General features: G+C 31.2%; 2 protein-coding genes across 4 annotated transcripts; one reads left to right on the plus strand and one right to left on the minus strand.

Moving 5' to 3' along the window:
• Window positions 1-733: 733 nt before the first annotated feature.
• LOC133291004 (uncharacterized) lies at window positions 734-8,255 on the minus strand. Of its 3 annotated transcripts, XM_061489169.1 has the most exons (10): window positions 7,989-8,255; window positions 7,715-7,766; window positions 6,914-6,987; window positions 5,971-6,072; window positions 4,998-5,141; window positions 4,082-4,133; window positions 1,925-1,998; window positions 1,462-1,551; window positions 1,137-1,219; window positions 734-1,016 (listed from the first exon to the last, which is right to left on the minus strand). In XM_061489169.1, the coding sequence occupies exons 1-9, from the start codon at window positions 8,114-8,116 to the stop codon at window positions 1,177-1,179; spliced, it is 759 nt and encodes a 252-aa protein (XP_061345153.1). In that variant the 5' UTR covers window positions 8,117-8,255; the 3' UTR covers window positions 734-1,016; window positions 1,137-1,176. The 3 variants fall into 3 exon arrangements, with proteins under 3 accessions (XP_061345153.1, XP_061345154.1, XP_061345152.1); XM_061489170.1 differs by having other exon boundaries at window positions 735-1,214; XM_061489168.1 differs by having other exon boundaries at window positions 736-1,219; window positions 7,989-8,254.
• A 3,517-nt stretch (window positions 8,256-11,772) lies between these two features.
• LOC133291043 (uncharacterized) lies at window positions 11,773-12,694 on the plus strand. The gene is made up of 2 exons (XM_061489223.1): window positions 11,773-12,079; window positions 12,357-12,694. The coding sequence occupies exons 1-2, from the start codon at window positions 11,801-11,803 to the stop codon at window positions 12,567-12,569; spliced, it is 492 nt and encodes a 163-aa protein (XP_061345207.1). The 5' UTR covers window positions 11,773-11,800; the 3' UTR covers window positions 12,570-12,694.
• Window positions 12,695-13,671: the final 977 nt, after the last annotated feature.

Raw genomic sequence — 13,671 nt, forward strand, 5'->3', positions numbered from 1 at the left:
TATTTTTTTGTATATTCGTATATTCATGAAAGGAATTAACTTTATAATCCCGGGAAATTTGAAGGTTAGAATCTAATTGTGGGAGAAATATTGAATTGACAAAGGAAAAACGAGGATGAGATTTAAGGACGAGGAAGATAAAGAAAAAGAGAAAATGGAGGAAATTAAAAGATAATATGGCAGCATCTAAATCCTTTGGGGACGAATTTTGTGCCTACATGAAAAACATGTCATATGAGCATTGATAGCTTGCTAAATGGACAGTTAACATATTACATTTTCACATCCGTCAACTAAAATGGAACAGACTTGACAGTGAAACTAACTTGACCGGATTTTATCTTAGAGACATTATGGAATTAATTTTATTCTTTTAACAACCATTTTGGTGATTTAATCTAAGCCAAAATTGCAAAACTAAAATGTAATAACAGAAAAATTAACAACTTACAAAACTATCTTGTGCAGTTACAAAAAAAATGATTCAGAGTGGAGATAACGAATTTTAGAAATGTTATAATATAGGTACCTAATCTTAGAATTTTAGCTGTTATTGGCTTACCTTGTTACCCCAATGTAAAGTGGCTGTCATGTCAAGACTTTTAATTATCACGATTAATATCAGACTAAAAAATATGTTAAGATTTGACCTTTTAACCTGTATAAATTATCTGAATAAAGATTATTTCATCTAGTACGCAGAAGTGTGTACAATTACAATCTGAATAACTTTATGATAAAATGCAGATAGCCAGATAGGAAGCACCACAAAATTCAAGATATGGTTAAACATGCAAGTGGTACTAACATACTCTCTTATTCAGACGTTTAAACTTTATAATAAAATACAGTTATAGAGGGTAACTAATTGGGCATATAATAACACCAATGAAGTAAAGTCAACAATTACTGAGGATATAACTGCGTTTAATTTATTTCTTGGAGAACGACATCGTCCAGCCGCTACTAGTGTTTGCAGAGACAATTTCCAGACTACAATGTTCATTTTCTGTCTTCTGGTGTCACAATATCTGTTCAGGGTTACTTGATTCCTTTTTTTGGGTAATTATCAATGGAAATAAATGCCAGATGTTAAGCTTTAAAGGCAATCCACTCATAACTTTGCAAGAACATACCACATGATTTTTACATGCCTTTTGTTCATGAACATCGTTGTTATGTTGCCTCAACAGAAAGCCCCTTATATTTGTTTTCTGCCCTATCATAAATAATTATAAGTTTCTAAGTAAACTATAAACAGTAAGGCAGAGAGGTAAGTACACTACAACTAAAGGTTGGACGATTTTCATTATTCCGTTATCCGTTAAACCTTATAACAGTCTCAGTAAGACAGAGCACTACTTAAAAGATTCTGCCAGCCCAAAAAATGTTACTTTATACCTTTTTCAGTCCCAAATATAAACGTTCAAAAATCAAAATAAACAAGTCCTATATACTTGCCTGTCACCCTGATGCACTAAAACAAGGTAAGCAGGATCTTGACAAGATATCTGGAACAGCTGCCACACAATGTACACGCAAGTAGTAATGCTGAAAATTTGGAAAAGTAAATTACAGTCACCCACCAAAAATAAGATGTTGGAATTGTTAGAACCTAGTGAAGCACGCAGCTTATGCTAGGGCAAATGATTAAAATGATATATACATAAGTAACATGCATCTAAACAGATAAATATAAATCGACCTTTTCTTCTTTTATGCATCTTCTAGAATATCCCAATAATAAGTACTAATACAAGGTATAATGACATTTATATGACAATATATAAACCATACATTATTTTCTCAAGACAGACCAAAACTTGATAATAAAAATAGTTTAAATTCATGATAAAGGCATTTTCAAATGATAACTAGTTTTAATAACCAACCAATAAGCAAAATTGAAATTGTGAGAACTCACCTGCCAAAAGATATCAATAGAATTATCCATAAGACTGCACAAATCCAACTAGATTCTTTGTAAGCGACCCAGACCTGATATTTTGCAAATAGTTAGGATACTTACATTGAGACAAGAACAAGTGCACTGAATTTAAACTTTTAACATTCTTATAGAGTATTGATCTTAACCTTTTGTGCACAAATATTTTGACTTTGATTATCTAATAAAGCTCGTTTAGTGGTCAGTAATCAAATAGATCATTTCCAGAACTATTGACAATGAAATACTACTATGCCTTAAATTACTAAAATCTTTCTGCTATGACTCCAGATTATGCACTTGGAAGTCTTATACTGTTATAGATGCTTGGCTTCTCTGGGTAAACTAAAGCCATTACATGATTAATGTACTCTTATCTACATTTACCAGCTTTGCATTCCGCTTAATTGAAGAGTTCATGAGGCTTACATGGCATTTCAGTGAAAAAGTCACCAACTAGACAACCTCGTAATCCACCATCATAGTCTCTGCCCTAAACCCGTACACTACACAACCTTAGTTCTTTTAAAATCTGGATTTTATTTTGTCAAATTTATGTTAGAGGAAAATTATTTATTTCCTACTTTTTTTAACATATCCTGTTATATAAGCTGGGACAGGATAGGAATATCCAAATAAATTCTTAAACCAATTTAAACAGGTAAAAAGTTTAGTTTAGGTAGGAAGATTTTTGTGAGTTCCCTTGTTGGCATCCCTGGCTAGGCAGAATCACAGGTTCCTTTAAGGAAACATCTGATGTAGGATTTCAATCCTTGTCTATTCTGTTAAAACTCATACAATCAGTCCAATTCAGAATGGTGACCCAAGCAGGAAGGTGGACCTCATTCAGACATCCGTTAAGCACATTTTTGTTAGAAGCTGTGCGTTATCAATGAAACAGAAGTCTAACATAGCAATGCATCTCTTTGGTTGAAAATGATAAAGATTCTCAATCTATGGAATTGTCAGGCGGGTTCAGGGAAAGCCCGTGGCGAGGGACCACCACCAATAGGCTCAGCTACATCAGCCGTAGCAAGTGGGTCCGACACCACATCTCAACCCAAAACCTTAAGGCATTAGATTCATGGGTCCTTCCACTTATATACTCTTCACTTAACCCATTACCAACCAATATGAGACTCATCACACTTGAATATCTTAACAATCTCCCCCTCAAGTGTGAAACCCAACATTGATATGCTCTCCCTCAACCGAGTACCCCAGAGCCCAAGTACTCAATCTGCCTCCTAGCCAATCACTAGGCTAGCTCGAGCACAACCCGGCTCTGATACCAGAGTCAGGCGGGTCCAGGGGGAAGCCCGTAGCGGGGGACCACCACCAATGAGCTAAGCTACTCCAAACCGTAGCAAGTGGATCCGACACCACGTCTCAACCCAAAACCTTAAGGCATTGAGTTTATGGGTCTTTCCACTTATATACTTTTCACTTAGCCCATTACTAACCAATTTGGGACTCATCACACTTGAATATCTCAACAGGAATGACCTAAATATTCGTCAGGGCTTCACTCCCTATTCACAATCATCATGGATCGGAGAATATATGGAAGGTGTTGCTGCTATACAAGTGACTACTATAGGCCACAGCTACAGTGGACAGAACTTTATAGTAAGAATCATATGCTCTCAGCCTTTCTTTAAAGCTAACAGAAAATATATACTCTGCAAGAATGAAATGCAAGCAACTTAAATATGACAACTTGGAGAATGTAACTCCCATAAGTTTCCCTTGAGACTAATTCTCTAGAACGATATTTGTTTGAGTTATAAAACTTGAGAATATACTTCCTTGAAACATCAATGCTTATAACCAACCAGAATGCTAAAAGAGTGACATGTTATTTCAGTATAGAACAAGATGGCCAACTATCTACTACTCACCAATAAAATTCTGCGCATAAAATTTTCGAAGTTATATTAAAAAAAAGTGATTCAAAGCATATCATTGAAAGCCCTATTCATAATTGTTTCTTTAAATAGAAGGGTCTAACATCTATTTTTTGGACAAAAGCAAACAATTTTACATGCCTCCTTCAACATCAATTCTCCAAGTTAATGACATAAATTTAGATTTTGTATAATTTAGGACTGCTAGGATGAAAAAATATAGACATACTGCTAGGGCCACAACATTGATGTAGAAGTCAACTAGTGTTGCTGCCAACCACCTGCAAAAATTTCGGACTTTTTATATTTGCTTAAAAGATAAATGACAGGGTGCAGAAACTTAGAAGAAAATTTAGTCACATAACCATGCAAAGTTGTAAACATATACTTGAATATTTAGGAAAACTTTGGTGAATATTTAATTTAGGAAAGTGAAGATAAAAAATACCTTGTACTTCACAACTTTAATAATCAATGTGGTACAAGTACTTCTTTTTGTTTATTATTATAAAGGAGCAAGTATTTTTAGGCTTAATTATCTGTATTTGGATTCTACTGGGAGCAAGTCAGGTTCTAGCTTTCCAAAAAAGAGTAGAGATGACTACAAAAGCTCATAGAATCCAAAGATTTCAAATGCATTTACTTACTGTTGTCCATTTGGCACCAAAGTAAAACAATTGCCAGCATTCATCCACACACTCTGCAAATTTGTCCTAGCTTCTTCTTCAAACAATGATTTTTCTAAGGCCTAAGAAGGTTCATGGTGCATAATGAAGTACTTTATCTAAAGTGATGCCAGTCAATCACAATGAATGGCAAAGTTCCCCACCCTCCCAAAAAAAAAGAAGTAAAAAAGCATAGATGTGTCAAAAATAGATAAATTCAGTCAACTATATTTAGAAGATGACACAAAGAACATGGAATGCGAGTGATAATGAGGTTATGTATCTTTTCCCAGCTGAACAAGAAAAGCAAAGTTAAGTACTGTTATGGGAGAGGAATGCTCCTTCTCACAAGAAGAATTTCATGTATGATCCATTCATGTAACTCATGCTTATATCAGAAGAGTTCAATCATCCTTACGATGACAACAAGGATAGTGAGATCAAGAATAACGATAACATTAACAAATATGAGGAACTTACGGAGTTAAAAGCTCTGTACGGAAAGGAGAACCATCAGTGACAAGAGTGTACACCAAAGTCCCGAGCATGACAACACCCAAAATGCCAAAAAGGATTCTTAGAGTCACAACAAAAGAATGCTTTCTTTTTGGTTCTGTGCCGCTCCTATGTAAAAAGACTTATCAGGGTAAACAGAACCGATGACGAAAGTCGAGATTATATATAAAATCATGAGGAAGGTTATACTTACAACCTTTTTTTTTACAACCTCTTACAACCATATCTTAATACCGTTGATTTCCGCCAATCAACGGTTATGATTTTTGCAAATTAAACTTATTAATTCACAATAAATGATAACCGTTGATTGGCGAAAATCAACGGTGTTAAGATATGGTTGTAAGAGGTTGTAAAAAAAAAATGTTTACGTATAACCTTCCTCTAAAATCATACAGCAAACTAGATCATGAAATTGGATTCTCTAAATACCATCCAACACCTTTTCTTCATATATATATGTATGGAACTATTCAACATAACAGGAACAGTATACGCAACATGGATAAACATATCATAAAATTTACCAAGGAGAAAAGAAAAACATCAAGTTATGCCTTAAAATTCATAGATTTCACAAATCATAAAAAAAAAAAAAAAAAATTCCTTCAAACATCATAGTGCACCCATGGTTGTAAGACCCTGTATCATCATTTATTTGCTTCTTGGATATGAAGAAGACTTCTCAAACTATTAATCAAACTTATAAAATCTAATCATCCTCTTACTGAATAAAAGGAAGAAAATCAATATATTCAGAATCAATGGCAAGTGAATTCTCCATAATAACTAATAAAAGAGAAGATGTTGAAGCATAAGCTAGTTGGCAATTGAAGTGACACCATTAACCATGAAACAAGAAAATTGATAAAATTTAAGAAAAGAATGACAAATGTAGAGAAAGCTCGACTCTATAGTCGTGCTTCTGTAGACATACTTGTTTGGATGCCGCAACAGAACATAGTACATAGGATCCTGTGAAGATTCTTGAGATGACAGCTTCAGAAATTGCAAAACAATATAGGCACATGTAGTAATGCTGAAACAATTAAAAATAACAAAAAAAATGGTGAAAATAAATTAGCACTTCCGAGAATCCTTTAAATGCCCATAAACAATATAATAAACAACCCATAAACTCATAATCAACTTGAGTTTTAAACATAGGAACTTTTGCATTTTGATAATAATATGAAATCAGAGTATCGTTGCCACCTTCACCACAGGTGCAACAAATAACAGGAAAACAGAAAAGAAACTCTGGATCTATTTGGAGCTATATTATTACCAGACAGACAAAAGTACATAATTCACTTCTTCTCTTATCACAAACCAATTTAATTAAGAAATATGAAAATAACAACCATGTGATGTGACTTTCTTTCAGTATAACACACACAAATAACCAAGATTTAACTAATTTTTTTTTATACAAATCACAAAAAAAGTATGATGCATTATATAAATTCATTTCAAAGATGAAGTATATAGCATTATCAGATCCCAGTATCCACTTGGACAGTGCCATGCACATTTATATAGCACTGAAAGTGACTGTATTTTATATTAAAAAAAAGAAATCATGACATTTGATATGCACTTGTACTGTGCCATGCACATTTATGTAGCATTGAGAGCTATATTTAAACTAAAAATAAGAAAGCATAACATTTGGTTGGATTTTTATTTTATGTGGCAATTGTCGCAGAACAAGGTAATATAATTTGGTAAAATATCATAGAAAGAAGTATCGTTCATCTTGCTAAGAAGTTTATTCTCATAGATTATATAGGCTTTATATTAATACTTGCTCAGTTAAGTAATATTGCAAACATTACTATTCAATTAAAATAACATCAACTCCTAACAGAAAATGATACCTTCCAAGGCAAACAAGCAAAATTATCCACAGAATTGAGATGATCCAGTTTGATTCCTTGTAAGCAACCCAGATCTGATGTGATAGACAAATATATGTCAGAAATGATGAAACTTCACTCGAGAAGAGAATTTGACATATTATCAATTAAACAATGTTCCGCTAACCATTAGTCATGTTTTAAAGGAAATATGATTATAACTTTGAAAAATTGCAAGTGGGTTCTCTATAGAAGAAATAGTGATGCGGTTATATCGCAAAAATAACTAGGAAATATGGGTCTCCTCAACTGGACTTATGTTCCCATAAAGATTTATGAGGGCACATAGCACAAGTGATAAGTTTCCAGTAGAAAACAACACCAACCACTGAGAGGAAGTAATACAATTAAAATTCCAAATTATAGTACAATTCAAACAAGACATGAAATTGTCAACTTTATTTCTCAATCCAAGATACCGCACAACAAGATAAGTCTAGTGACTCAATCCTGCATTACATATTTTAAATAAGAATATTAAGAACTTTTGTTTGCAAAAGTTTATCCTTAATCATGCCCCTTTCTGTACATCTTTTGAACAAAATTAATTGCTTCCAAGCTGATTTTTGTATGATTGCGTCACTAAATATCTTTTTATATTCTGTCATCACTTAAGAATGAATTGATTCATCATTGAAAAGAAAAAATGATTTTCAATTGATTTAAAAAAAAAAAAGTGTCGTGTGTTGTCAATCTAAGTCTATCTAAAATACTAAAGAAGAGAAGATAAAAAAAAAAAAAAAAAAAAGGTAGTTGACTTACACCCAAAACTACAACGTTGATATAGAAATCAATCAAAGTTGCAGCCATCCACCTGAGTCAAATAAAAGTGGGAGAGAAAACATTGGTTAATTCCATAAAGAGAGAAATTGGTCAAATAAAAAAATAGAAAATAGTATAATACTGTGATCGTTCTATTGTATTAATAAAACAAACAAACAATGAACAAAGAAAACAGAGTAAATAATTCCCATGAAGACATGTTTTCATGATGTATATTGGACACGATTGAGAGAGAGAGAGAGAGAGAGATTACGGTGTGAGAAGGTCTTTGCGAAATGGAAAACCATCGGTGAAGAGAGTGTAAAGAAGGGTGGCAACCATGAGAGCTCCCAAAACAGTGAAGAGAGTTCTCAAACCAATTGCCGATGAAATCTTCGCCATTTTCAGTGTCAAAGGAAGTCAGAGACGGCACAAACACACAAAGTATAGCAATTGTAGTCAGAGAAGAAGAAGAAGAGAATGGCGCGCGGGGAAAAAAACATGGGGATGACAGAGAACCACGTTGCAATTTGCAAACAAGGAAAACAAATGATAACGACTGTTCATAACTAAATGAGTGAGACGTAAGTAAGGGATAATTTATAAGAAAAAAATTTATCACCTTTACAATTAATTCAATCACCGTTTATTTTTGTCAATAAAATTGTTATAATTTATTGAAAATAATAATTAATTAATAAATGCGGCTTAACAATTTCCAATAAATTATAACTGTTAGATGGACGGAAATCAACGATAATTAAGTTAATTGTAGAGGTTGTAAACTTTTTAGGTGATAAGTATATCATTCCCCAATTTATAATAGGAAAAAATATTTGTCTTTTTAAATGATATAATTTGTGTCATTTCACTATTATAAAGAGTTGAGACCCATAACATTATATATTTTTGTTCACTTTCTCTCCTTTTTTATCTATCTTTTTCTCTCACTTAAAATGACACAACTTTACGTCCTTTAAAATGACACATACTTTTTCCTTTATAATATTATTTTTAAATGAATTTTTAATCAAGTCCTCTCAAACTATTGTCTGACACTCCAACAAAACAAAGACTCTACAAAAATTCAAAGGTTACGTTGCATTGTGTTTTTAATTCTAATTGTTAGATTATGATTATCATTTTATTAAGTTTAATATAAATATTTGAGATATCTTATGTTTCTTTGCAAAATTGATAGGTATTATAAATTTAGCTTTTTTTTGTTAAATTATTGAATATTAAATATAATATATACTATATAAATTAAAAATATTATTTAATATCAAAACGTGTCCTAACGTGACAAAATCTAATATTTTTTAAAATTAACGTGTCAGAATGTCATGTCATGTCTCGTATCCCGTGTTGGTATCGGTTTTATATAGCTCTCAAATAAATAAAATCTTCACTTTCTTTTAAAAAGATTCTAGTATGTTTGTGAATTAATTGAGGAAAATGCTATATTTATAAAAAATTTATTTATAAACTCTTATAAATTATATTATGTCTTATTCAGATATTCTTGAATGAAATCATACTAAGTTTAAAATTTGGAAAAAAAGTATCTAATGTGACTTTAGATAACTTTGTTCATCGAAACGACGTCGTTTTGGAATTAAAAAATTAGAATGATAAAGACTATTATAATCCTTAAATAAATTAAAATTATAAAAACACCATGATTTTTGTCCTAAAACGACGTCGTTTTGGTGAACAATAGATAAAATTATCTAAAGTAACTTTAGAAAAAACAAACTCTGAAGGCTTTGTTTGGGAGTTGATTTTAGGAGGGAAAGAGAGAGTTTTAGAAAGTTCTTCCTTTATTTATGAGTTTAAAAAAAGGAGGGGAAGGAATTGGGATTTTTACTAAACCCTTCTTCTTCTTAAAATTAAAGTTCCCCAAATTTGGGGGATTTAGGGAAAAAAATATTAAAAATTATTTATCTACCCTTAGCATTAAAATGTGAAAACTACATAAATGTGAATCATTTTTAAATGTGACATTATTAGAAAAGTCTCAAATACCGACAGAATTCATCGACGAAAAATATTTCGTCAAAAATAGTGATAAATTTTTTGAGAAAAATCATATACGTCAAAAAAATTTCTGTCAAAATTAAAGACAAAATTAGAGACGAAACCAGATTTTGCCATAATCACTGACATAAATTTTTTACGGAAAAAAATTCAATCAAAATTATTGTTAGAATCTAAATTCCGTTAAAACTTTCAATGAAAATATTTTCATTCAAAATTTTGACGAAACACATTTCCATCGAAAAGTTTCGACGTAAAACAATTACGTCAGCATTTTTTACGGAACACATTTCCATCAAAAATTTCCTAAAAAAATTTCGACGAAAAATATTTCCATCAAAATTTGTGACTAAAAACATTTCTGTAAAAAATTTTGACGGAAATTTTTTTTGTCAAAATTCTTTATGGAAACTAAATTTCGTCAAAATATTTCACAAAAAATATATTTATCAAAAAAATTGACGAAAAATATTTCCATCAAATTTTTAACAAAACACATTTTCTTCGAAATTTTTTGACGAAAAATATTTCATCAAAATTCTTTACAGATTTAAATTTTGTCGAAAGTTTTCGACAGAAACATTTTCGTTAAACTTTTTGACAAAAGAAATTTCTATCAAAAATTTTTGACGCAAAATATATGGGTCCAATTTTTTGATAAAACACATTTCCATCAAAATTTTCAACAGTCTGTCAAAAAATTTTGACAGAAAATATTTTCGTAAAAAATTTTGACGAAAATATTTTGATAAAAAATTTAGACGAATAAAATATTCTGTCAAAATTCTTTACAAAATCTAAATTCCGTCGAAAGTTTCGAATGAAACATTTCCCTTAAAATTTTTGACAAAATAATTTTTGTCAAAATTTTTGTCAGAACACATTTCCATCGAAATTTTGAACGAAAAACATTCCATCAAAATTTTTGGAGAAATTCTTTTTTTGTTTAAAACATTTGATGGAAGAAATCATTTTCGTCAAAACTTTTGACGAAAACTAAATTTTGTCAAAAAATTTGATAGAAAATTTATTTTTGTGAAAAATTTTATCGGAGAAAAAATTTCGTAGCTTTTCGACGAAAAGTATTCTGACGAAAAAATAATTCTGTGACAAAATTTTTATTGTTTCCAACGTAAAAATTTCATCGAAAATATGATGTTTTTTAATATTGTGAAAAGTACATAAATAATTTTGTTAAAAATTTTAACTTTAATTTAATTTGTAAAATATAATAATTATATTTATTTTATAAATGAGATAAAATAGTAAAAATATCTCATTAACCCTCTATTTTTCTCCCTTACCATTTTTTTAACTCCCAACAAGGGAAGAGAAGACCCTTCAATTTCCTTCCCTAGCCCTTGGATCCACATCCTTCCCTTCCCTTCCCTTCCCTTCCAATCTCGCAAACAAAGCCTAAAAGTTTGTAAAAATAAAATAAAATTATCATTATAACCATCGTCTTAATAGAGATATATTAAACACATTAGTTTCAGTCATCTCCTTATGGGTGACCACTAGACATATCTTAGGCTATTAAAAGTTTTACCAAATATTTATACATAATTTAGTTAAATTTTCAATTAAGTCCCTATTAATTATAAAAACACTTATCATTAAGCACATGAAACCAATAGCAAAAATGCATAATATAAACTTTAACTTAATAGGAACATATTCAAAGGTTTTTTTATTTCTCGCAAGCATGTCAAATTAAAGAAAACAAAAACAAGAAATAAATTATATGTTTGATTATATTGGAATTTTTTTTCTTCAAACTATTTTGTAAAATAGTTAATAAAATATATCTTTTTTATATTTTGAAAGTTAAAAGTCATAATACAAAATAAAAATAATTCAGATATATTCCCTAAATTTAATTCTAAAAATTAAAAAAAAAAATTAAAAAAATTTACAAAACAATTATCAAATAGAATTTTTAAATTTTTTATTTTGAAGATTTTAAAAATTATTTTTCTAAACGCCTTTAGCCCACGCCAAAGAAGAAAGAAGAAAAATCCACCAAAAAAAGAAGAAAGTAAGAGCATGGAGGAAGTAGACGTTGGGAGGAAGGTTCGGGAGGTGGAGATTCACCTGTTCCGGCAGGGTCGGGGTCCCATAGCGGTGTTCAAGTCGAGGCTCGATGGTTGGGAGCAAAACCAGTTGGAGGTTCGGGACATTCTCAACAAACACGCTCTCAAATCAATCTTCGCTTTCAACCCTCAATCTGGTCGCTGCGTCCCCATCCGCTTCAACCCCACAAACGGAAGATCCATTTTGACTTACCGGAACGGTGCCGTTCTTTACATCGATGGCGAACCCAAGGTCTGTTTTCTTGTTTTTTGATTTCCCAATATTTAGAAACTGTTGCACTTTCTTTCTTTTCTTTTTTTTTAAAAAAAAATGTTAAAGTACCTAAAAAAGAAAAAAAAAGAATATAATTGATTGCAGCCCACAATAGTTATTATAAAAAAAATCTAAGAATACCAGTATGAACATTATTGTATTTCTAAATATTTATGATACGCGAGATGTGTATGCCTAATTAAAAAGAACTAGTTCATGTAATATTTTCATTTGCTCAAAAAATTTCCTTTTGCAGGACTCATTACTTAAACCAGTGACCAGGATCTTGGTTGGTGTAGTACTGATAGCTATTATGATAATGCTAGTTTCTAAGGATTCTCCAGAATGGATCAAGAAATTAGACATTTCGGGTGTAAACTTCCCTCCATTGATCTTGGCTTGTGTAGTTATTGTTTTCACCCGCATGAGGAAGGGAACCAAAGATTTTCTGAAAAGGCATGGTTGGTGAATATGGACGGGGTTGATGCCTTTGAGATAGGTTTTCATGTTGTATCATCATCAATGTTCATGTCTATATGTATACTATTTCGCTTTTTCAATATTGTTTTCTATGCTCAAAAGCATATCTGATTATAGTGGAAAAAAGATTTGTGTTTTGTCGAAGCTTGCATTGGGAATCTTATAATATAGCTAGTATTACTTCATTCCGATCATAACTACAAGCACAGAAGCTGTTAATTAGGGAACAATTTAAATAGAGAATCATTAATAAGTATTGCTGTTGATATTCTTCCTAACAAATAAAGATTTTCCGGCCACCATATTCCCCCTCCAGGTTCATTTTCTGTGAGCTTGATGATTAATTCAGTCTTGGTTATTGATGTTTAATTTGGCATGTGGAGGAAAAGCAAATAGGATCAATAATTACAGAAAGGACAACAGAAATTTCCTAGGACTGATGATGACAAGAATTAAAGAGAAATTCTTAGATGCATCAGTGTAATTGCATAACATCACACCATTCAATTTGTGTCACATCAGTTATGGGGGCAAATATTGTCTCTTGTTTTAAATATCTCATTCAAGTTTTCATTGTTAACTAAGGTTGGTGTTTTGAAGTTGTCAAAAGAATTAATGGGATGGTTAAGTTGTGGAAAATGATGGCTCCCATGGATGAAATAGATGATGTGACACATGTTGAATGATATATTGTGACTTGTAAGAGATTGTTCTTACATATGGTGTATCTAAGAATCTTTCAAAATTTAAGCATTACTGCATTACATATGAACTGAAATATAATATCAATACATATTATCTATTGCTTTCATTTCAACATCTCTTTCATGACAATGGGGATCTTTTGTTTATCTATTTTTTTTTCTTAATTCTCCCTTTGCGATAAGAAATTATCATCTAAGATAAGAACTTGATGCAAGAATTATACTGTGTAAACTGCTAGTTCTACGCATCCACAATCGGGCATGCCTACTTCAATGCAACAAACAATGAAACCCACCAAGCAAGCATGTTTCGATGAAGCTCAGAACTTGCGTAGGCATTAAGGGAGAATGACTCCAAGTTGTTTGAGGTTTTAATGAATAAATGGC

This window comes from Gastrolobium bilobum, unplaced genomic scaffold (assembly GCF_033153095.1).
Source record: "Gastrolobium bilobum isolate Gb01-03AN ecotype WA unplaced genomic scaffold, APGP_CSIRO_Gbil_v1 utg8260, whole genome shotgun sequence".
In the NCBI taxonomy this organism is placed as follows: domain Eukaryota; kingdom Viridiplantae; phylum Streptophyta; class Magnoliopsida; order Fabales; family Fabaceae; genus Gastrolobium; species Gastrolobium bilobum.